General features: G+C 29.0%; 2 protein-coding genes across 3 annotated transcripts in view; one reads left to right on the top strand and one right to left on the bottom strand.

The window, feature by feature from the left end:
- Window positions 1-26,598, bottom strand: part of LOC107440814 (uncharacterized) — a 688,492-nt gene that overhangs the window by 10,132 nt on the left and 651,762 nt on the right. The gene's annotated exons all lie outside the window — the stretch shown is intronic.
- LOC107440817 (uncharacterized) lies at window positions 62-26,598 on the top strand. Of its 2 annotated transcripts, none has more exons than XM_087149355.1 (3): window positions 62-568; window positions 21,587-21,736; window positions 23,894-26,598. In XM_087149355.1, exons 1-3 carry the CDS (start codon window positions 313-315, stop codon window positions 24,130-24,132), a joined length of 645 nt encoding a protein of 214 aa, XP_087005481.1. In that variant the 5' UTR covers window positions 62-312; the 3' UTR covers window positions 24,133-26,598. The 2 variants fall into 2 exon arrangements, with proteins under 2 accessions (XP_087005481.1, XP_015909355.1); XM_016053869.4 differs by lacking the exon at window positions 62-568 and adding an exon at window positions 17,512-18,001.

Below are 26,598 nucleotides of genomic sequence, written 5' to 3'. Positions count from 1 at the left end.
CTGACGTAATTATTCGACAGCAAGGTAGACACCCACTAAAAACACTTTCTGTTTTCTTATCAGAAAAGAAAATTGCTCTTGCTACTCTTCATCACATTTCATCCAATCGAACGTTTCTTTTCCACACCAATCTGGATATGATTCTCCCATTTTGACACAACTGGCATGGACTTGGTTATAATTTGCATAAGTGATTGGCTTTTCCACAAGTAATTATCGATCATTCCTACGGAACTTATCGTTATTATTTCTTTCTCATTCGAACTTTGGATATTAGAAGAAGATTTTAATTTGTAAAGACTGTCCAGCATAATGGGTTGTGCCAAAATCGGGGCTCGAACTTGCTTCGCAATCGCTGTCGTGCTCATCACCATTGCTTTTTCGACACCCTATTGGCTTCAATCCGATGGTCTTCTTCCTTATCAAAGATTTCAAAGAGTAGGATTGTGGGAAGTTTGCTACACTACATACCAGGAGTCTACCTACCTCAGATACAATAATAAGTTCCGAAACTGTCGATGGATTTTTGACAAGGACTACTATTATCTCTTAGATCTCTTTGAAACAGGTGAGAATTCTATTTGTTTTAAACTTCAGGAGAAATTTTGTATTCATTTTGTTTTTATTTAATTCACGATATACAATTTAATGGAACATCTCATAGTGAAAAAAAAAACACAATAAAATGATATTTTAAAAATAATGAAATGCTTACGAATTTATGGATAAAGTGATTAAAGAAAGTTCAATTCCGGCCTTTGTTAAACTAATAAGTTTTTCTCTAAAGCATTGAATAAATTTTAAAAAAAATTCTTTCTGTTAGTGTGCACATTTTAACATTTTTTTTCGCCTCTAAAGTCAATCTCATACTAAAAATTTCTTGCATATCCATATCAAAATTTCAAAAATAATGATAATAATAGTAATAAAAAGGAAGAAATAAAAAATAAAAAAACGAATTAAAACATAACGGTCATTTTTAAAAGGGCCATTCAAACAGTATGTTAGCGGGTTTTTGGCAATATAGAAATAAGAGGTTATATAGAAATAATTAATGATAATTTTAATATAATAATTGAAAATTTTAAAATATGAAAGTTGCTAAAATAAGCGAATCACAAACCACTCTCCAATGCTTACGTAAGAAACTCACAACATCCCCGCCTGGACCCCCTTTTTTATTGCTTTAAATGTGTCTTCTATTGTAGCAATCTAATTTTAGAATTAAAAATCTAATAAAAGATGTAACTTAAAATAAAACAAAATTTACGTTTTTATTTACCTTTTAATTCAAAATTATCAGTAATATTTGTAAGGAAACTGTAATGTTTTTCGAAATTCTTCACCTCCGAAACTCTTTGAAGAAATTTCTTGCGGACATTTTATTTTTCCAAATTTAACTTTTTCTTCTTGTTGTTGTTGTTACTTATCTCCAAAGGTGTGACGGTGTCAGACCAGATCCATAAATCCGTTGACGAGTAAAAAGTCGGAAACAAGGAGAGAAGAAGTGTAAATTTCTTCCCGAAGAAGTCCCAAGCAGTTTAAAATATGTTCCAGGGACGGATCCAGAAATTTTTCCTGGGGGGGGGGATCATAGACTCAGAATCCACCTTATGCCCACTTAAATAATTTTTAAAATATTTTATTGCAAACTATTAAAAAAATTATTATTTAAATTTTCTTTTCAATTTGGGGGGGTATGTCCCCAATGACCCCCTCCCCCGCTGGATCACTGATATGTTGATGGCATTTTGGGCAAAGAGGGTAAGATTTTATACCCTGAGAAAAAGTAAGACATTTTAGATGTCCACTGGCAAGGTGTGAGAGGCAAGTATTGGTTTTTCTGTCGCATGAAAGAATCAACGATTATTAGCCCTAAAAAAAATTTAACTTATGCTTCAATTAAGTTTTTCCATAAACTTATACTTCAATTAAGTTTTTCCATAGGTAATTTCTCTAAATTTTTTGTTACTTTCTTTTGCATTAAAAAAAATATTGAAAAGGAATTTTAGAATCTTTTGTAGGCATTGTTCATAGTCCTCCCGCCCCCCCCCCTCATCGGCAAAAAAAATAAGCAGAAGCCCCTTTTGGTGCTTATGTAATATTTAAAAGGACCTGTAAAGGAACAAAATAAAAATAATTTACTTTCAATACGATTCAGTGCATCAAAGTTATGACATGGACCGGGTGAGAAAAATACCTGACCACTCCCTTGGGTAAAATGGGTAATCTCTCGCTTAAACTTCAATTTTAAAAACTCTTACTAAAGGAAATTCAAGTTAAAGAGCTGTGTATTTTTCTATTCAAAAGATTTTGAGATAATCAAGTTTGTTGCAGAAGTTGATTATAAGTAAACAAAGAAGTTTTTCTCATATTCTTTTATTGAACCCAAGATAACTAAACTAAATCAATATTATTCCGTAACTAATAATTTGACTCATAGACTACGATTGAACCCAAGATAACTAAACTAAATCAATATTATTTCGTAACTAATAATTTGACTCATAGACTACGAAGCAATAACGTGCTTAATTTTATAATTTATTTATAAAAAGTCCAACAATTCAACCTAGCTTAAGAGAAATATTCTTATATTTTTATGAAAGCAAATGAATAAGTGCCGAAATTTACCGTTCGCGATTTTCGTAAATGCTAAAAGATTACGACTTCATAAAACTTCACTTTATAAAAAAAAAAATTTCTTTTTAATTTTAACTATATGTTTGCCATTAATTGTTTCCTAATAAGTTCTTTAGATTATAGATAAGTATACTTTTTCATTAGATATTTTGAAAAGAAGAAAAAACTGGATATGCGACTGGGATATTTGTAAAATACAAATGCAATATGATTTAGCGACGAAAATTTATTTATATCTCAAAAAAGACCGTGCATAGGTCACTATTTATTTTATTTATGTATTATTATTATTTTTTTAAAAAAAAAAAAACAAGTTAAAAATAAGGGGAATTTCACGTCGTTGTGAAGGAAAATTATAACAAAAAGCATGTTTTCAAGATTGTTTTTCATTTTCAATTTCAAAATTTTATTTTTGAAATAAATATTCAATATTTCAATATTTTTTTGATGATAAATTAGTTATGTAAAATTCTTGTCACAAATTTAGCATATATAATGCTGGTGTCACAGTTTTCCATTGTTGTCGGTATTATTGGCCGAAAAATCAGATGGTAGGATCCAGTTTTCCCACATTCATTTTCTGATTGGTTTGGTTGTCATCAGCATAAAATTGATATAAAACGTCAATGTATTATTTTCCTATAAATATTTTCGTATCCCTAATTTAAAGGTATTTACCTGTACTGTTATTATTAGATTTTTAATTTTGTTTGTTTTCTAAATTAAGAGTTTAAGAGGATTGTTTTTATTATTATTATGGTTGGAATAACGTAATTCTACGTTATATCAAAGATAAAGTTATTTAAATCGGCGTCTGATCTTATTAACCGTTTTACAATTGTTATTCTACTTCGCCTATGACTGGGGAGCATTTATTTGATTGCCCTAAGGCTCCTATACTATCAGAGCTGACCTATCAAGCAATATTGGAGCAAAAAAGTTCACAAGTTAACGTTATGTTAGTATTGTGCTTATGTTAGCTCTTTGGAGCAAAAATAGATGATGAGTCGGCCTGTCTAATTCAGGGGCTCTAGATTGCCCCTCTCTTCTTGACATTCGTTCCTCTGATGACCTCTCACCTTCTGGAGATACTTCAGTATTGTATTGGACTGCAAGACACCTTATGTCTGAGAAGACGATGGCGGGTGTAATTTAAAAAAAAAAAAAAAATTATTCTTGGGTGCAAATTACATTAATATGCTATTATGAATGACGGTTAAAGAGATTCGTTAAATGATTTAGAACTATCAGATGCATGCACAAAGAGATGAATGCGAAAATTGTATTTAAAATATACATCCGTCCGTTTGGTAAGAAAAAATATTACATTATAGTTGTGACCTCACCAAATTTGTTATAACAATACAGTTTTGAATATAAGTGTTACTTCAAAAAAATGATTACTTAGAAAAATGATTTTTGTCCCATAATAGATCTTATTATATCATAAGGGAAATATTTGGACGTGGGAAGTGGTTGTACAAGTGTCTTTTTTAGTCTCTCCCATACTGTTTTATCATTAGATGAAAATAAGTGTTCTGTCTTCTTATCAAGACGAAGTCATCGGCTGTCACGTAAATGGGGGGAGAGTCAACTCCCTCTTTTAAATGAATGTATTCAACTCCGAAATACCGTTAAACATTCAATCTTAACTGCAATTCATTTACCCCATTGTTTATCACCGTTATGTTTGATATCTCAGTCTACAATCAGGTAGCCATTAGAGACGCCATAAAGGGCAGCGGTCCTTTCTATTTTGACATCCCACTGTCACGCCAATGACATTCGAACCATTTGCAGGGGTTGGACAAAATCATAGAAACATTTCTGCATTAAAACTTTTTTTTTCCTCACTTCTCAAGAAATACTTAAAGAATAATTTTATAGCTTCAGAAGTGTGTAAATCATGCGATTTCTCATGCATATCAACGAAATTTAAAGTTTGAGGGATGGGTAATAGATTACAAATGGAAAAAATAATGTTTTTGAACACGGTATGCTAAAAAATGTAGCAATAAGTATATAAATTGTAACAATAAGTTTATAACTCGAAACAATTAGATTGCTTATTTTATGCAATAATTGCACAAAATTTCGTAAACCTAGCTTCAATATTGATGGAAATACGGACATTTTTATAAAAAAAAAATAATTTTTTTGCCTTGCGTTCCTTTTTTTTTATTTTTTATTTTTTTGCTATAACTTTAAAAAATATTCAGTAATATTAAACAAAATTTTTGGAGCAATTTAAAATTAATTTCTAAATTATTGCTTTAAAATTTGAGAAAAATTCGTTTAAAATTGTGTTGCATAACTTACAATTCAAAATTTTTCAACAAATATTAAATGAAATAATAAGAAAATATAAATATTTACTATAAGTCATATTTTGCATGGAATTAATCTTTAGATAAACTAATTTTATAATTGTGTGAAAAAACTTTTTAATTCGCTTAAAAAGTTCTCGAGATATTGCGAAATACGCAAAAAGTAAAATTAACATTAAAGGATCCAAACTTTGGAGCGCTCTCCGAATCACACTATTAGTGAAAATATTTCCCAGGTTGAGGCTACACCCTATATTTTACGGTCAGAAATACAAATCTGTCGAAAAAAAGGTATGTTTATTCAAAGAAAGTAGGTTTTTGTGTCTGATTACTTATCTTAAAATGTCGTCTGCGCTAATTTATTAGCAGATTTGCGGTCACCCTCTTGAATAATTTAGAATGAATCCTAGAACGAGAAGATCCAATCATTAGAAAAAAAGTTATTCAGGGTAAACCTTTTTTTATTTTGCGCACTGTACGCTACTGGTGTCTGTCTATTTCAAATTCGTCCACCTCAAAAATTGGACCCCTGCGGTGCCCATGGCTCTAAATGGTGTTTCATATTACCCCCATCCCTTGGTATATTATAATTTAGGCTATATCAAACATATTCCAAGGTTTAAGGGCGAAAAGTATTTACGAAACTGTACTGAACGAAACCTACAAAAATAAACACAAGCATCAATTTATTGTTATCAAAGTAGTCTATTTCGTTTTAAATAGTATTACATTATTCCCATTATTGTTTCATATTATCCCTGATTGTTCCCATACATAATTATCTAACATATTATAAAGCAATCAAAATATTGCTCAAGATAAATCATGGAATGTGTATTGTTATTTTGTATTCCATAACCGTTGTTGAACAGCCGACTTAACTTACAACTTTCAATTCAGCATTTCTCCGTTGTAATTTTAAACCCAACACAGAAAACAAGGGACCTCCTAGGTCAAGCATTGGGAGAAACGGAGAAACTAGCCTGCGTGGAGGAATTTTTTTGGTGGAACTAACCGGTATTCGCGTTACATGGAGGAAAATCTCTCACGGTTAACCCGACAGCAAAGGTACTCTAACCCATGATCCGTTTATCAATAGGGATATTTTCCGTAAACATTGTGGTCGGTGCGAGCCGGGGGCAGAATAGATAGGGTTTGTCCTACGTCACTTCATAAAGTTAACAACGACACCTCCCCCAAAACGTTCCAATAGTAAAATGGAAGTTTAACCCATTTCCTGTAGAAACTAATGTAACATATGTTATTCGTTTCATTTTAATTACAAAATAGTTTGCTCATATAGCCGGCCTGGTGGCCGAGTGGTTAGCGTACCTGACTGCGAAGCCATAGGCTGCGGGTTCGAATCCCGCTCTGGGCATGGATGCTTCTCTCTCTCTTTGTGCTGTCCTCTGTTGTGTGTGTGTCTGATATGCGAATGTGGCCGACCCTATAAACGGGTTTGTGGCAGTGTGGCGTGGGCAATGTTGCTCGCCTCCGTGACTTTGGTTCACAGGGGCCCACTGGGTAACGCGAAATGAGCAACAATTCTAGCATAGTATAGGCAAAGATTTAAATTCAGTGCCTGCCATTGGAAAGAAAAAAAAAGTTTGTTCATATAAATTAAGGATCTGGTTTGGATAGAAAATAATAGGTTTGATTTAATAGCATCGTTCATTTTTAGTTTAATATTTGTTAAATTGTTAAAAGGAAAGATTAATTATGAGTTTCGCTTTATTATGTGTTCGATTACGAATGATGGTTACGATTTTTATCTTCGTCATCTTACGAAGTTTTAACTTCTAACTCGCTTATCGTCAAATTTATTATTGACTTCCTTTTTTTGGGTAATGAACCAAAATTAATTGAGTGAGAGGGAAACGCTGTTGAAGCTATTCATGTAGCACAGAAAATAATTAAAAATGTAATCCCAAATTAACAATAATGCATGCATAGCTTTTAAGCTTTTTAAAGAGAGTTTTCTTTTTTTTTAAAGAAAGTTTTTTTTAATTTTTTTGCAGGATAATTTTTTACAAATATAACATACATTTTCAAACCTTTGAAAAAAGAAGTGAAAAATATTATTAGGGGTTGCTAGCTAATATAAATGTGAAATTTTTTAAATTCATTTTACTGACTTAATTATAGAGAATATAACTAACCTGTTATAACAATGTGCATTCAGTTCAAAATTGAAACATTATTAATTATCAATAAAAATAACAAACTATCAGATTTTTTATGCACGAGAATGTTGGTAATTCTAGAACAGTTTCGAGTTAAATTTATAATTACGCAATTCTTCTCATTATTACAGGATGATCCTAAGTTTAAAATTACAAAAAAAGTATAATGAATAAAAGTAAAAGTTTAAAAAATTATAAAAATTTAAAAGTTATAAAAATTGATAAATAAGAAATTTGAAAACTGATCGATAAACAACACCCTTAAAATGACGGCATGCTCCTTGGTGCTATATTTTTTGCCATCATGTCCTTTTCTAGACATTATTAGATAATTTGAGGGAAGGGAAAAAAATAAAACGTGATAAAGTTTGAAAAATTGAAAATTGCATAAAAATGAATAGTGAAAAATGAGATCTTTAAAATTGATGAGAACATTATTTCTAAGCCAATTTTCGAAACATTTCACGTATGAGTGCTACAAAATCAATCATGCGTTTAATTCTTTCAGTACCAATGAATCTCTTTGTGTTGTGTTACATCATTTGTTTATTAAACACTTTTCCGGAAATTCTCCATTTAATAGGAAACATTGAATTATTCTTCTCGTGTATCTTAGAATAAATTTTCAGTTTTACTGCACAGGTAATTGAAAGAATAAATATTTTCCATTATTAAAGTAAAAGTATAAAACCTTGACTGTCAGCTCAAGTAAAATAAAAAATAATTCACACTATTTTTTTGTTATTCAACCATTGTTTGTTATTCAACATGTTTTACATTATTACTATTGCTGTTGTTGTTATTCTTTCTCTCTTTTATATTGATTTATTTTTTAAAGTGAGTTATATATTTATCGTTTGCTTTTTGACGCAACTCTCAGATATCCAGGATGCGGACATTACTGTTGTTAACAATACCTGAATGTAGTTCTTTTTTCTTAAAGAAAAAAGAAAGACAAGAAAATTATCACAAATAATAGCTGGGAATTGAAAACATTACTATTGTCATGATACGACAGCTTAAATATATTATTATCCTATTTGTAGTGATATTTTTATCAACCATCAGTGATGAGACACTTTATGACTGATAATATTATTCGAGACACTACTGATACTTTGGTCAGCAGTTACCAAGGTGTTCCGTGGTGCCCTAGGGTTCCTCTGAAAGGTCACTGGGGTTCCGAGATCTTTTTTAAACCAGTTATGATTTTCGAAGCCTGTAATTAAACTTAAATTCAAGTAATAATTGCTTTTTTATTTAATATTTCAGTTATATTTATGAAGTTATTTAATTAAAATGCTTGTGAAGGGATTTCAAAACAAGATTTTTTCTAATAACAATATAATGAATGAATTATGAAAAAAATAATATGCATTTGTGAAAAATTCCATTAGTATTTCGCTTCGAATAAATTCTAAATCCAAATTAAGACTATAAATGTCGTTCCAGAGCTGCGAATTCAACTGACTGACATAAAAACCAATTTTAAGACTAAAATTGATAAAACGATATTATGAAAAATGTCCTTCTCAAAACATTTTCAAAATAATTTAGAAAATTAGATCATAACATATTTTGAAAAATAGATCATAGATCGTAACATATTTTGAAAATAATTAATTGTCTTTCTGTAATGAATATGTTCACAATTGTTGATTCATTATACCTTTTGGGGTTCCATCAATCATTTAGGGTTCCACAGTCGAAAAAAATTGGGAACCGCTGTTCTACATTATCAATATTGTGTTATTTAACCTAAAAAGAGAAAGGTTCGAAAGAAACTGAACAAGAAAAGCATTTAGAAAAAGTCGTTTCTTCTAAAAGAAAATTAAGCTCATCTATTTGATTTAACAAAGGATATCTGATTTTACTATAATTAAGTGTGATTTGTTCTATAATTAAGTTGAATAAGTTTGATTTTACTATAATTATCATGCCAGGTATGAAGAACTTATTAGCTTTTCTTGTTGCTGCAATTAAAAAAAAAAAAGAATTACATTTTTCTCATCTTTGTCCCTTGTCTCTCCTTTACAATTTTGTTTAATGAAAAAGTGGGTTACAACTGGAAAGAAAATTCAAAAAAGAAAACATTCTATCTAGTTCTAACACTTTATTATTTATTTATTTATTGACTTATAAAACAATTTAAAAAAAAGAGAAAGGAAAAGAAGAAAAGAAAAATAACATTCTTAACAACTTTTAACTAATTTTGAAAACAGATATGACGTTTGCTAATTAAATTCATTGCCAAAATTAGTGCAATATGAAAAGAAAAATAAAAAACTTAAAAATTCAGGACGAAATTTAAAACTAAATAGCGGGTATCGTTTTCATCTAAGCTTAATATGAGTCTTTCCTTTTTTTAATATAATTATTATTATTATTATTAAAGGAATTATTATTATTATTATTAAATTATATACAGATGGGTGACAAAATGATACGAACACTTCATAATTAAGTAAACAATTTTTCTTTTAACAGCTAATGTTTTGGATGATTTTACGGGACAAAACTGTTGCCACAATTTGAAAGATTATGTGTGAAGTTTTTAGAAAGGGTGTCCCATGCAAAATTTGCATCGACTAAAATGAGCTTAAAGCATCCTTTCTCTTTTAACATCACTATAATTCTAAAAGCATTCCTTTAGAATGACTTCAAAATGACCTGTATTAAGGCTAAAAAAGAAGTTATTAACTTCCTCTCCCCATTTCTGTCTATCTGACTTTTGTATGGATAAAAAGAACACCATTTATAAAAACTTCAATCATGAATTTTCATACTGTGCCAACACTTTTGCCATATTGAATGAATTATGTAGTCCGATGCAACTCTGAAATCATTTCATAATGTATGAGGTGACTCGGATTCGATCCCAGCGATGGCTAGTCGATACGAATTCCGCACCCGGTTCGCCATGTCCACAGTGCTGACGTAAAAATATCCTCAGTGGTAGGCGGATCATGGGTTGGAGTCCCCTTGCCACCAGGCTAACAGTGGGAGGTTTTAAGGTTTTCCTCTCCATGTAACGCAAATGCGAGTTAGTTCCCTCAAAAAGTCCTCCACGAATTTCTCCCAATACTTGATCCAGGAGTTCATTTGTCTTCTGGATTGGGCTCAAAATGACAAGGCTACGGAGTTGAACATAAGTAGTCGTAAACCCAAAAATTAGGTCGGCTGTTCACCGCCGGTTATAAAAAATGTGAAATAAAATAACGATACGAAAATTGTAAGGCTTACAGATGTTTACATCGTTTTAAAAGAGAAAATTAAAGCTATCATCGAAATCAGTCAAATAGTTTCTTCATTTTTACACTAGGAAATAAGCTGTTTTTACCACGTTTATATAAACTTGCCTTCGTGTATGTCTGTCCGGGTGGAATTTTGTAATCGATTTTAAACTAACTTCCCGACTAGCTAGAAACTTCAAATTTAGCACACAGTTCAGAATTGGATGACAATGCATGAAAATGAAGAGAAAAAAGACATGCAAAGTAAAATAAAATTAAAATTTAAAAAAAATATATTTTCGAGATTTTCTTTTGTTGTCGATTCCATTATTTCACATTAGTATTACATGTCAGGTGAAAATATTTTCGTTGTCGGAGTATTTTTATGGGCTGAAAAATCACGTGGTAGGATCCAGTTTTTCCTCATTCATTTCCAGATTGTTTTGGTTGTCATCAGCATAAAATTAATGAAAGTCGTAAAGTTATTGTTTTTCTATAAAGATTTTTGCATCCCTAATTTAAAATAAAAGTTCTATTACTTTAGTAGTGGTCTTGTAGTAGTTTTGACTACTCTTGACTAAGAAAAATAATCTAAATAAAAATATATATTTTTAAAAACCACGTTTTTTGTAGTGAAGAATAATAGTTAAAAAATAATAATTTTTTAAAAATATAAAATAAAAATTAAAAATTAAAAAAATCATAGCTTAAAATAAAAAAATTCAAAATAAAAAAATTTCAAAATAAAAAAAATTCAAAATAAAAAGTAATATTTTTAAAAACCACGTTTTAGTAGTGGAGAATAATAATTAAGAAAAAAATTGAAAAACGAAAAACGTGGGGCGCATGAAATACATAACAGTACATATACACATACATATACACATTTTCTTACTCATATACATGCACCAGCCACATATACATCCACATACATATGCATAGACAAAAGCATATTCCACATCCACATTCAGATACAATTACAATTACTGATATACGTACACATATTCTCAAGAGCACACATACACACACTAATATAACATTACTGTTATGTATTTCATGCACCCCACGTTTTTCGTTTTTCAATTTTTTTTTAATTATTATTCTCCACTACTAAAACGTGGTTTTTAAAAATATTACTTTTTATTTTGAATTTTTTTTTTATTTATTTATTTTTTTATTGTTGAGAACTTTGATCCAAATGAACTTTGATCCAAATTCTGTATGACTATTTCATCGAATCCCTTCAATTTTTAGTAGAAAAAAAAATTTCAATATACTATACAAGATAATATTTAAATGTGGTTTGTTCGTAAACGAGTTTTTTTTTCTGGAGACCTAAGTGATCTAGATAGGTCTGATATAAGTATGACTACACATACGAGTATAGGTATGGTCATAAATAAAGAGTAATGTGGAAAAGTAAGTAGCAAATATTTCAATTCTATTGCAGTAAACATACTTAGGAAAACACATCGGAAGTAAGAAAACAATGGTCAACTCCAAACAAAGAGTAAATGATGGCCTTGGCCCACTAACCTTTCGTTTTTCAACCCCTCTCTATGTAATCGGAAATGGAATTACATTCTTAAATATCTTTAATATTCTTAGAATGGGGGTCAATTATACACCTTCGCCTTTTGTTTAAGTTATCGTGAAGTCAGATGATTTCTTAGTAATGTAAACAAACAGGTATTGTAATTAATTAATCGAAGGAAATTGCTAAGAATGAAAAGACAAGTCTGCAGATTTGTGGTGACTAATTATAATAGGCAGAAAGTGTCGTTTAAAAATGTAGATAGCTTTTAGCTTGTAAGTTCAGTTTATTTTATCTGCGTTTAAAATTCTTAAAAATTGACTTCTTACGCTGGTATTTTTTTTTTTTTTTTTTAAATTCCTTTCCCGTTTTGCAAGCATTACGTAAGCATGTATTTCATGATTTTGAACCACCTACCCCTATCGCAGTAACGTAAGCAAATATCTCACCCCTAAAGTGCTTACTTAATATTTAAATCAATTTTCAACAGCAAAAATTAAATAAATAAATAAAGATAGAAAACAAAAAATTAAAAAAAATTTTAAAACTGGTTTTCGAGGAATTATTAGGAGTTCCTAATATGAACTCGTTGATATGATGAGGCTTAAAGCCCTCCTAATTTTCTCCGGTATTTTTGTTTTTCTAAATCTGTAAAAAATTGTGAGCTATCAGACACATTAAAAACAACCATTCAGGCCTTTCTTGATTAAAAAAAGTACATACACTCTAACATTTCACTTAATGACTTGCTATGACTTCGTTTTTTTTAAATGGAAAAATGGAATTTCAAATTTTTTTATGATTATTTTATAGAAGTAGGAAACCTTATTTTTTTTACTGAGTTTTGATACATTTAGTGCATTTTATATATTTAATGCACTAGGTCCGAAAAATTAGTGATATATTGAATAAAATTCAAATTTAATTGCACCCAAATTAAAAAGTCTTAAATAATTTCAATTTGAAAAAAAATGGCTACAAATAAAGCTTTGAAACAATATATGAATGTAGTGTTTTCCAAAATATTCAGAACAGAAAAAAATAGAAAATTAAAATTTTTTTATAAATTTTTTTTCTTAAAATAACTAAAAAAAGTTCGTATTTGTGTTTGAATAAATTGTGTTCGAAACGATATATTTTGAAATCATTTTGTGCAACATTTGATTTAAATCTTAATTTTTAAGTATAAAATTACTCTTTTTTTTTTAAAGTTGTGTAAGTGCTATTTTTAATTATATATTATTGAATAAGAGTATCAATTAATATTTCAGTAAATTTTCAATATTCTTTTGGTGATTATATAAAAGATTAAGGTTTTAGCATTTATTCGTATAAAAAAATTTAAAATGAAAAAGTTCTTTTTTAAGATTTTAAAAGTCCCTCCATTTTAATTAGTTAATCAGGAAAAATATATCGACACATTAGCAAACTTGCGGAACTAATGAAATATTTTTCTTTAATATCTTTTAGTAACCAGTAACGAAGCTAAATTCAAAATAGCAACTACCAAAGGAAAATCACGGATTTATTCAATTTTATAATTGATTATGTCATATTGATTATCTCAGATTGCGACTACCCCTTATACAGGGTGTTTATAAAGTCCCGGACCCATTTTGATGTTTAATAACTCATAAAATAACAAAGATAGATTAAAATTAATAACATAAATGGTTAGATAGACAAAAAGTTTCATGACCCTTGTCAATGAACTTCCACATGTGCCCCCTTCGTCGCGCGGAGAATATCAAGTCGATAGTAAATTTCACGCCAGGTAGCGGCAAGCATGTCGGCATCCACAGAGGCTATTGCGGTTGTAATTCTGGCTTTTAGGTCATCAATGCTTGACACGATTCTCCTGTAAACATTGTCCTTTATAAATCCCCAAAGAAAAAAGTCCAGTGGCTTTATAACAGGTGATCTGGGTGGCCAAGGAATTGGACCTCCTCGCCGAATCCATCTTCCTGGAAAATGGTATTTCAAAGAACTACGAACGATGATACCCCAATGAGGTGGTGCACCATCTTGTTGTGGCTGAAGCTGTTCTAGTTGTGGAAATACGAAGTTTTGCACAACTAGAAGAGCTTCAGCCATGTCTAAGTATACGACTGGTGAGACCGTCTTTTCCGTAAAAAAGAAAGGCCCAATGACTCGGTCGTGCATTAGTCCACACCACACATTAACCTTTGGGGAATCCCTTTGTGTCTCACGGTATTCATGGGGGTTTTCAGATCCCCATATGCGCACATTATGGTGATTAACAATGCCAGAAACATGAAAGGATGCTTCGTCGGAGAACATTATGCACTTCAGAAAATCAGCATCATCTTCTATCCTTCCTACCATATCTGTTGCAAACGCCATCCTCCTAGGCCTATCGTCCGGTTCCAAACCTTGTACAATTTGAACTTTGTATGCATGCAGTCTTAATTGTTCCTTAATAATAATATTGTACACCGTCGAAATTGGCATATCCAATTCTCTTGCCGCTGATCTCACAGATCTTCTAGGATTGTCTAAAAATGTCTGTCTGACATGCTCAACGTCAAAATCACTTGCGCAGGGACGCCGGAACGTTTCTTATCTGCGATACTTCCAGTTTCTAGAAAATTCTTTTTCCACTGCAAGATGCTGCTTTTGGATGGAAGATCTTTTTGGTAAATTCTTCTGCAATTTCTCTGTGCTTGCACTATCGATTTCGTTTCTATGAACCAACATAAAATTTGTGCTTTCTCTTGTGGGTATGCATTCTCCTTTATATCCGCTCGAATAAAACATCACATAGAAAAGTACTACATAGAACAAACACATCAGAAGTAATCATAACATTGCAATAGTTACCAAAAACAAAAGAGAGAAAAATGCAATTAATAAGCAGACGATATTTAGAAAAGTACAGATATTTAGACTGGAAAATGAAATTATCTGAAATTGACCACACGCGTAGACGATATTTACAAAAGTTAAGATATTCAAACCTGAAAAGGAAAATATATGAGTTATTCCATCAATAAATGCCAAGAGTTTGTTCATATCTTCATTATTTTATGAGTTATTAAACACCAAAATGGGTCCGGGAATTTATAAACACCCTGTATTTTGCAAGTCAGAAATTCGAATCCATCCAAAAATAGGTATGTTTATTCAGAGGATGTAGACTTTTGTGTCTGATTTCGTAACTTAAAACATCATCTGCAATAATTAATTATGGTATCTGAAGTCACCGCTTCGAGCCACTAAGATTTAGTTCTAGAACGTGAAGATCCGATCATTAAAACATAAGTTATTTAAAGTGGCACGTTTATTTTTTGCGCACTGTGCATAAATATATACTTGCAGTTAAGAAGAAAAAAAGTACTACGTTAAGGATCATATTTCAAATTTATTTCTATAACAATGCGCTTTAAAGACATTTGCAAACATAACAATAATACTGATTATGTGTGTTTACTTTTTGCGATGAAGAAATATAAAATAAATAACACAAAAATCTGCTGATTTTAAACGTTTTTATTTTAATCAAAATATGTATTGTGACACTTTTTGTTACCCCTTGTCACAATTTCTCGCCTCTTTAAATGCAACATCATCAGTTTGTCGGTTTAAATTTTTTTTTAGGATTTCTTCTATTATAGAGAATGTTTCCTAATCACCGCCCTTAATGTGCATCTTTAGACTCCAAAGTAAAAATTTATTGTTAGGATTGTTTTTAGAAAGATCCTACGTTCGAATCTTCTGACTGGCGTAAGCTTTTTTTTCTTCAAATAACACAACAGTATTCACATTTCTGAATTTTTTTTTTAACTTATTCAAATGAAAAATTAAAAGCGCTTTGTTTGAGCACCCATTTGAATGGTATAAACATTTTTAAATAGTGTTTTTCGTACTTGCGTTTCATTTACTTTTATCTGATTTTTTTAAAAAATTAAAAAATTAATTATTTATAAAAATTAAATAAGAGCTATGATGGCTCAGGGGATACAGCGTTCGCCTCCCAATGAGGTGAGTCAGGTTCGAATCCCAGCGGTGGCTGGTTGATGCGAATTCCGCAATTCAATTCATGCTATTAAATTTTTTAAAATGTTGTATACTATTTTAAGTAATAAGTGACATTTTATCTAAATTTAAAAAGTGTCATTAAGAAACTGTTTGTTAATATAATAGTCGGTGATATGAAGAAAGTGATGTTCATGAAACTGTTTCAATTGTTAAAAACTTATAAGTTTTTTTTTTAACTCTATTTTATGTTCTCTCTAAAATTAAAAAAAAAAAAATCATTTTTTAATCCATGATATTTAAATACAAATTAAATAAAAGTTCGAACGTTCTTTATTAAATATTTATTACATTTTGAATTGACATACTGTAATGCTCTATGTTAAATTTATTTTTAACAAATCCCAGTCGTGAGTAAAGGGGAAAAGAGGATGCAACATCAAAAAGGGACGTCCTGACGAAGATTAATAAAAATAAATTTATTGTCACGAATTTAAATTATTTTAATAGGTTTATGTATATTATTATTAAAGTAATTATGTAAGTTATTATTATTTTAATATGTTTAACGAAAATATTTCACGTGAAAAGATTTTTACCTTTATATTATTGTTAACAATATCATTTCCAAATAAATTAAATAATAAAGCTTTAAAAAGAATGGCTATCTACATATTTAAGAAAAGATAATTCGTTAATTTAGTTCGAAATAATTAGTCGGTACTTTTCCCAGTGTTCTGCCTATAAATACGCCCTTTTTACCCTTTTTGTAATAATGAGCCACCATCCCTGAAAAACACTGCCTTTTTATTCTGATCCAATTTTAAGAAAAATTAATTAACTGTTAAAATAATAATTATGCACAAAAATTGTCTGTGTTTATAGATTTAATTCTGATTATTATTAAAAATATTTACTTTAGTAGGATTATTCTCAACTGGTTAAATTTTTATCTATCTGGTTAAGTTTCTCTTTTTTCTCAAGGGGGTATATTAATAACTTTTTTTAAGTGGTTTTAAATTACTTTTTAAATAAATACATTTTTTAAAAAAATGCACCTTTAAATGTTCCTTTTCTAATGATTTTCAGTATAAATTATCGAAAAACTCTTTTAAGCTGTTTATTAAAAAATATTTTTTTTAGTTTAGTTTAGTTTCCCAGTTTTTTTCTTTCTTTTTTTTTGAAAAATAAAAGATTAAAATTTTTTTTTTATAAAACAATTAATTAATGGGGGGGGGATCTGAGTCTATGACCCCCAGCAGAAAAAATTTCTGGATCCGCCCCTGTCATCGGGAGTAATTAATCAAGAGGGTAGTCCCTGAGTATTATTTGAGTTTATTAGGGTAGCTTTCTTCTTGTAGCTAGTTAAAAAAATTAATCAAAAAATTACTCAATTCTTCTAAAAAGAAATTTCCAAAAAATTAAATTTTGACTTTTTTGTAAAAAATAGGGTCAACGTATCTACTTTTTTTTTTTTCAATGAAAATGTCAGTTCTCAATTGATCGATATCAAAGTCGCAGCCGAAATTATTTCTTTTGTCGCCGGAAGTACCCAAGAAAGAATGTGAAGGGAATAATTTTTCCCTCCAACAGGTAAGTTTGAGGATGCGCGCGCATATTACCTTGTAGTCATAGAAATGTATGTTGTTTACGTTGTGATGTGTGGTTTAAAAGTTTGAGGAGGTATTGGGCACACCCTTTTCACGAAGATCTGAGTAATTTAATAACTTCGAAAAATGCGTACACCGGATGATAATTTAACAAAACAATTAAATATTGCCTTATATTTGCAATAATTCAAGAATTGTTGAAAAATGGCAAGATCTAAGTATAACTCTGTGAGAATAGCGGCTAACGGCTTTGCAGCATTTTGCTTTGTTTTAGTGTTTATTGCATTTGTCACACCTTACTGGTTAAATTCTGATCGAAGACATTATGGAGCTGTATTTGTTAGACTAGGTTTGTGGGAAACATGTTTTAGAAGTTTTCACGATCCCGGCGATTTAGCATTAAGAAAATATTATGCGGGATGTCGTTGGATATTAACTGATGAATATCAAAAATTAAGAGGATTTATAGAGCAGCGTAAGTATAATAATTGAAAATTGTTTCATAAAATCAAACATTACTTTTGACTCTGTTGTTCCCCAACGAGCCGAGTTTCACACCCTGCGAGATATTTTATTGTCAATTTACATACATTACATATTTTTAGTTGTAAACTTATCTTATGTGTCGAGTTAAAATGCGTGAAATTTTTTTAAAATCATCATGTCCTATATTTTTTTTTATACCAAACACAACAAAGCTGTGTTTCCCACCTTTCGAGATGTTTTATTGTCCATTTATATACATTACATATTTTTACTTGTAAACTTAACTTATCTTATGTGTCTAGTTAAAATGAGTGAAAAAAAATTAAAAATAAACATGCATAGTACTCCTCTTAATACTAAACACAACGAGCCAAGTTTTCCACATCGCAAAACTTTTTATTGTATGTTTACATCTACTATACATATTTTTTCTTGTTGTAAACTTATCTTATGTCAGTAGTTAAAACAAGTTGCATAAGTTAAAAATGAACATGTATATTCCTCTTAATACTAAATTTGTTACATTTACCGAACATAACAAATTTGCAACAAAGCTGAGTTTGACCCCGTGCATTATTCTATTCTTAATTTACATGCATTACACTTTTTTTGTTGTAAACTTATATAGGTAATCAAAATGAGTTACAAAAATTAACATATTTATATTAGGTACCCTTAAAATAAAAATTTTTGTATTTAATAAACATAAAAAATAAGTAACCAAGTTCTTCACCCTGTAAGATTTTTTATAGTTTATATACATCTATTAAGCACTTTTTGTTCTAAATTTATCTGGGGTCTGTCTAGGTTTTTCTGAGAGGTACATATTTTGTGAAAATTTAGACATAATTTGTGAAAATTAAAAATTATACTAAAAAATCAACACAAAAATATGGATTTATCATTTCTTATGGGAAACAAAAATAAAATTTTAAGAAAAAGTATTTTGTGAAACTACCATTTTTCCTAAAGTTGAATTTGTGAAGTTACTGCAAAACAGTAGTAAATTTGGCCTGGACAGACCCCTGTTAATCATTTGTGTAATTAAACAGAGCAAAAGAAAGTATGTAACACAATAATGTGTACGAAATTTGTTGCACAACAAACTGAAATCTTTATCCCGCAAGATTTTGTACTGTTCCTTTATTTGTGGTCAGTACCGTCTTTAGGCATGGGCACAGCCGGGTAGTGCCAGAGGGCCCCAGGCACTCAGGGTGCCCTTGAGAATCTTACTTTATATTAATTGTTTTTAAAAAAAACTAAGAATAAACAAAATTACCTTATATATTTTTTAAAAATAAATATATTATATTGTATAAAATGTGTATTTTGTTTTTCTTTCTACAAATTGTGATTGATTATCTTGCAAACACCAATAATATGAATAGTTTATCACCAGAGAAACTTAAACCGAAATCAATTTTTCTACCTTCCAATGAAATTTTTATGTGAATTCAGTTTTTTTGGGTCTACTAAAAACAAATTTAAATCAAAATGTATTTAAATTTGTTCAAATTATTGCATATGTTAAAAATGCTTTATTTTATGTATGTGAAGTTTTTTAGTTTGATTTTAAGCAGTATGACATGTTATAAGGGCCAAAAACATTTCTTTGCCTGGGGGCCCTGCATGCTATTAAGATGGCCCTGTTTGGGGTACATATATACTATATATATATATTTTTTACAAACATATTATAGAGGTGATTAGAATAGTTATAGTAGCGAAAAAAGGCAATGTGTTATTAATAACAAGTTTTTTATATTTTTGTAACATAACACATTTCAAAATCAAAATTATTCGTACTCAGCATAATTAAAAGGATTTAAATTTAAACTGATTTGAAAATTTTTTTTAAAAAATTATGAAAATTATTATTTTTCAGTAATAAATTTCTGAGTACAATAGATTAACAGTTGTTTATTTGACATTAATTAATATATTATGACAAAAGCTAATTTGTAAAAAGAAAAGAAAAACTCTTTTGCAATATATCTATAAATTTTTAAAAATATGTTGCTAGGAATATTTTATTGTGCCTATTGATTTCAATAAAAGTCATAAAAAATAATATTAAAAAAATCCCACTAATTCAAAAGTTACAACTATATTTCTTCTTTGGCCTTCTTCATTACAATGTGTTTTTTGCTAAAATGTTAATTGAAGCATTAGACAAGATGGAAAGAAGTTCATAAAAAACATTAATAAATAACCAGTAACTAAAATATATTGCACGTTTATACCTAAAAGATATTAAGTTAATGCTAAAAATTATTACACATAGAAATTTTTACTGAAATAGTTTTTTTTTCTTTAAAAAAAGTTAATAAAGAAAATTTAAATGAAAATTTGGTTCTTTTGGGTTAGCCAAGGGCAAAGAAGTTCAATTATTTTTTATTTTATTTAATCTTCATGTGTTTTAAAAAATATAAAAAAGTTGGCAGGGATCTACATTTTTTGCTGACTTTCCATTTGTGTCCAACTAACAGAAATGTACTGAAAAATTTCAGTGCAGAGAATATCCTAATTCTTAGAGTTGATGCCAGTATGGCTACAATTATGTTCTACAAATGTGTCTCCTTGAAATAATAATAATTTTTAGATAATCAACTTTTTAAATAATATTTTGTTAGCACTTTCTCTGTTTTTCCTCATTTATTTATTTCGTCTTAGCATTTTAATCTCCATGTTCTATTTACTAATGCACTTTTTAATAAATATTAATTTTCAATCATGATGGACTAATGAACCCCTAATTAGTTTTGGGGTGTTATAGATGGCAATTAATATATGTCATGCTGAAATATGCGTAACATTTTTTTATTAACATTTAAAAGCAAAATTATCTTATTTATTCCTTTTTCAATAAATAAAAATCATTTATATAAATCTGTTATCTTTTTATACCACAATCATGAATTGGGTGTAGAATAAAATCTATTTTTAGAGATTCCTTCTACTTCTGACAAATACATTAGCATAGAATTCAAAAACCGTTACAGGATTGCTGATTATTTGATTTCATTAAAATTCGTTATTATTTCTCACGCTTTCTTTTATGCCAACACATTTGAATGTGTATGGCTATTCTGCACTCAATTTAAGGTTGTGATTTTGTTTTTAAATGTTCGGAAATATGTTATGCGTATTTCAGCATGATAACATAAATTATGTAATTATAAAGTTTAATTTTTTCCTTCGAGTTTGTCTACCACATTAAGTTTTTGGACCACTAAAGGAATACCTAGATGGTCCTATTGGACCACTAAATTTTTATTGCTGGTGTGGACCCTACTTGTTATGATGAAAAATGTTATTTGAGAAAACCAAAACATAAAACCTAACATCAAAACGGCACAGTTTCATCCATTGATGAGTGAAGTGATTTTTTGAACCACTTCATTCATTTTGAGCCCTTATTATTTATAATTGATAAAAACTTAATTATTAAAAAAAATCATTTGCTCTTCTTGCAATGTTTCTTGCTTCCATAGTGTTTTTGCTTATATATCAACTGTTTTTTCCCTTTTATTACGGAGAAATATGTTATAATTCTAATCTTTTATTCCCACAGCTTTCTTCATTGCAGTTCAAGTGTTTTTCACTGTTGGTTTCACAGCACTTCTTGTGAGTTGTGTCTTAATTTTAGCTGTTCATTTATGTCTAAGTCAAGAAAAAGAAGTTTTGGCTGTCAGGCTCGTTGCAGTGCTTACAATGATAGCTGGTATGTTTCTTTCATTTAGTTGACATTTTACAGTCATTCTTTTTGGTATTATTGTTTTTAAATTCATGTGTATGCATAGGGTCAAAAGCTTACGATGGTACTTATTAGAGACCGTGAAGCCAAATTCGTCAACTTGTAAGATTCTCCTTTACTCCGGTCACCGGCTACAGATAATGCTCATGGGTGTACAAAATACAATACCGATAATTATTTTGTAAGGGATGATTTCCGACTTCCTGGTTAAAAAGGGTGCTTTTATTATGTAAAGAATTTCTTGTCTTTTCTCCTTCCACACTATTAAAAATCTTATTAAAATATCCATTAAAGCCCATGCTCAGGAAATAACTGTGTTTCTCAAACGTTCTGGAAGAATGCCCTCCCAACTTTGTGTTATGGCCCAAGGCGTAGAGCAATTGCTGAGCTCCGCCTAGCTACTGGTTATGACTGCCTAAGAGACCATCTTTATAGGCTCAAAATTGTTCTTTCCTCGATATGCACTCTGTGCAGCTCTGGAGAGGTCATGCAATCTGCACACATACTCCACTGTCCTGCTCTGGGCAAGACTTTTCTCGCCGAGTGTTATTGGGAGGCGACGCCTGGTGGCTGAGTGGTAGCGGTTTGCACTCTCATGCCACAGGTCCTGGGTTCGATCCTCGGGCCGGGTAAGGTTGACTCAGCCTTTCATCCCTTCAGTGGGCCGATAAATGAGTACCAATCATGCTTGGGAAACAAACACTGGGGGTTCCGCCTGATCACCTGACCGGGACAGCTACTCCTGCACCCCAGAGCCCAAGGTCAAGAAAACTGAGATGAACACAGTAGGCCTTGGCTCTATATGGGCTGCCGCGCCACTGAGTTTAGTTTAGTTATTGTGAGGCTAGAGATATGTTAGATTATTGAACTCTGTTTCAGCATTTTTTGTTGTACTCTTGTGTTCTTTCTTTTTATTGTTTTCTGCTGTAACTGTTCATAATATGCCATTAGAAATATAAAATTTGTGTACTGGAGAAATCTATTTCTTCTAAGACATGAACTGGAAGAAGCGAAGCAAAAATTTTTTTATCAATAAGTATTATAATAGCTTAAATTTAAAAAAAAAAATTTTATATCAGAAAATTTTAAAATAATAATTATTTTGTAAGGAAGGAACCTATTTCTTTCAAGACATTAAAGAAAACTGGAAGAAGCTAAACAAAAAAATGTTTATCAATATAATAACTTAAATTTTTAAAAAAATAACAATTTTTATATATAGTATCTAAAAAGTTTAAAGTTTTTCACATAAAAAAACTGTCTTTATATAATTTTTCTTAAAAGTGTTTTACACAATTTTAAAAATCTATACACTATGATATTATTTAAAAGTCAGTTTGAGTATTCATACTTAAGAATATTTGATAATAAGAATTAATAGGTCATTTCTAGAAGTGAATTGAATATATTGTAAACAGTATGTGTGAAAATTTAATTGTGTAGTTTTAACAGTTCTTCATATAATTATAAATTTAGGTTTTACTTAATCATTTACATAAAACAATGAAAAGATAGTTATTTTAATTTCTTGAAATCATTAATTTTCTCTCTCTCCGATTGTTGCTTTTTAGTTTTTAATTATTTAAAAATGATGTATTAAATAGCTGGAAAATTATTACTATTTATTTTAACTAGATTGCAATTATAAAGTTTTTTTAATAAAAATTTAATGTTTGATATTTTTTAAATAATTTTTTAAATTTGAGTTGGAAAAAACTTTCTACCCCTGTTGAAAATGCTTAACCAAAAAGTAGATAGAAATTCTTCTTTTTTTATAATTTTTTTTTTTATAACCAGTTGTTCAAAGAGCTTTTTAATTTAGTAGAAAAAGCCAACCAATTTAATATTTATAAAGAAATGATAAAAAATTTCAAGTGAAATAAGTATCAAAATACTGAAAATATGCAATTTGCATATTAATGAAATAACTTAAAAACATTATTATTTCCAGATATTTGCCACACAAAAAAAAAAATGCTTAAGATTCAAACTAATATATTGAAGGGGGAAAAAAGAAAGGAAAAATCACCTTTAAGAAGTATCACATGGCAAAATAAGTTTATGTTCTTTGACACAAAATTATTTCATGTTAGAATTCTTGTTTTAAATTTTGTATCTTTTCAGCAATCTGTTGCATTATTGCAGTCATCGTGTTTGGTGTGCATGGTGATGGAAGGGATTGGATGCCAGATCCAGATCACAATTATTTATCATGGTCGTTTGCACTGGGTGTAGTTGGATCGTTTTTCATTTTAGTTAGCTCAATTTTGTTTTTCATTGAAGCCAGCAAAGTAAAGAAGCGAGAAGATGCACTGAACCACCATGTTGCATACCACATGGAGCAAACACATACTAAAGTTTAGAAAGTTTTATAGCTAGAGGGAAATACATTCCGTCCAAATAATGTTGTGTTGATAACATGACACTTTTTTTTTCTTTGAAGAACTTGTATCTCTTAATTTAAACATATAACTGTATTTTTTAAACATATGAATCAGAAATGCACAACAAAGTTTGGGTTGCAGGCAGAGAGAAAGAAAAAAACTTATGATGGAGGTTAACACTAGTATAAAGCTGCAATCATTCAAATTCAGGGTATGTTTATGTTCGATTTAAAAGTAATATAAATGACTTACACATGCATAACTAAATTCTTTTACTCAAGTGCAGATAATAAAAATTAAATATAATTACAACATTATAAAGCAAATTATTATGACAAATGAAAAGAAGTTGAAGCAAATTTTCATTTAACGCAGACGTTTACTTTGACTATTATTCAAAATACAATTTTAATTATTGTTGCTGAAACAATACGAGATTAATGTGGTGATTGTGATTGAAATTTCGAAATGATATATATTTCTTTTAATATTTATTTATCTTTTGAATTCTGAACTTTTTATTTATTCATTTTTTCAATTCTTTAATACTAACTCATAAGATTGTGGACTTTTTATTTGTTAATTTTTAAAAAAAAAATTATTTCTACTAATTTATAAGAAATTACGTTTCTTTGGGATCATGGATCCAATTGCCGTAAACAAAAATTGCTAAATGAAATTATTTTAATTTGATACTTAGAACAGGCTTATTTAGATCAGTAATTGACTCTTACAGAGCAGAGTAAAAAAAAAAAAAGAAGATTTTTATTGTTATGTTTTTTTTATGTATATGTGTATGTTTAATTTTAAGCAGTTCAAAGGTTGAGGTAAAAAGGTTTGGAGGACTTTTTTGTCCTGTGAGTCATAGTTTGTGCATTCCTGGTTTAAGTAATATCAGTGATAGTTATTTTTTTAAACTAAAGTTTGAAATTCATATTTTTTTTAACACTCTGGGTCTTTTTTAAAAATCATATTTGATTTTCATTTGTGTCAGATTGAATTTTTTATAATGTAGCATGCAGATAAAAATTAAAATATATATGAAAAGTTATGACAATTTTATCTTCAAACATGCGTGTTAAATTTTTTTTATATATTTTAACTAATTTTTATGTCTGAATTGGGTAAGTAAAAACTGTTGCATTATATATTTAAAAAAAACTTTAAACTTAAACCGTCCATTTTTCTATATTGTGTTTTTTTTATTATCTTATTTAAAGTAACTTGGGTCTTATTTGTTGCTTGGTGAGTGTTTTGTTTGTGTATACAATTTAGAAAGGAAATTATATGTCAAATCACATTTATATAGCAATCTAAGAAGCTTTTATGTTAAATAAAAATTTGTGCATTGAAATTCATTTACATATTTAAATCATGTTTGTGATAACTCTAGTAATATATTTTTAGAGTCTTGAAACTGTTGATCTATGCATTTTTTTATATAATAACCATTGACTTTTTTGTTGATTTTTTATGAATATTTTTATTTATATGTAGCTTAATTTATGTAACCGGCAATTTTTAAATTAAGTCAAAATGACATTTTTCTGTGTTACAATTTTCCCAATAATTTGTGTGTTAAAAAAACGTTTCTTTATTTTTTTGTTTATAAATTATCTCAGTAAAACGTATAGTGATCAATATTTTAATGAATTTGTAGCTTTCTTTATCACTTTTTTGCTGAGTAAAACAATTATATTTATATGTTTTATTAAGAGAGTTAAAAATATTAATTAATATAATATGTAAATTAGCAATTTTTTATGAAATTAGAAACGAAACTATGTGTAAAGGTTAATTATGTAAAAAATTGAGTTATATCTATAAAGGTATGTTTGAATTGATTTGTTTTTGATTTTTTAAAATATGTTATTATGTTTGGTGAATGTTATTGTTTGTGTTAAACTGAATTTCGTTCATATGCAATAAACTGATCTATGTTTAAAGAATCTATTATATTAACATGAAGAGCTTTTATAAATGAGGTTAAAAATTAAATTACAAGCATGTATATTTACGAGTTTAGCAGGTAGGTTGCCTGTTAAATATTTTTTACGATTTTAATAAAAAGTCTTTTCATTGAAAGTTTAAATTTTGGTTTGAATACTTTATAAAAATATATATCTTTATTTGCATATTTTCTATACTTTAAATTGTAAAGTGTTTTAAGATTTTACCACTTTTTATGCATTTAATTTTTTTTTTCATTTCTAATTGCAAAATTTTAATAATCATTTATATTTTATACTAGAAAGCATTCCATTTATTTTTCATTATTTTATTTAAAAATGTTTGTGATGAAATCTTATAAATGTTTTGATTGTAATATAGAATTTTATGAGATGCATTGCAACAAATTTTACCAAACACACATATTTGTATATTTCATTTTTTGAAAGTCTTATTTTTGTAGTTTATGTGAAATAAACTATTTTGTACAAGCAA

The sequence above is a fragment of the Parasteatoda tepidariorum genome, chromosome 8 (genome assembly GCF_982258835.1).
Source record: "Parasteatoda tepidariorum strain Cologne lab strain chromosome 8, Ptep-v5.0, whole genome shotgun sequence".
Lineage (NCBI taxonomy): Eukaryota > Metazoa > Arthropoda > Arachnida > Araneae > Theridiidae > Parasteatoda > Parasteatoda tepidariorum.
This window is presented reverse-complemented; position numbering and strand designations above follow the sequence as displayed.

What these genes read in the sequence shown, in the direction of transcription:
- LOC107440817 (XM_016053869.4), top strand. Translation starts at nt 17,731, where the DNA reads ATGGCAAGATCTAAGTATAACTCTGTGAGAATAGCGGCTAACGGCTTT. An exon ending in AAGAGGATTTATAGAGCAGC is followed by an intron (nt 18,002 to 21,586) that starts GTAAGTATAATA and finishes TTATTCCCACAG; the next exon opens with CTTTCTTCATTGCAGTTCAA. An exon ending in AGTGCTTACAATGATAGCTG is followed by an intron (nt 21,737 to 23,893) that starts GTATGTTTCTTT and finishes GTATCTTTTCAG; the next exon opens with CAATCTGTTGCATTATTGCA.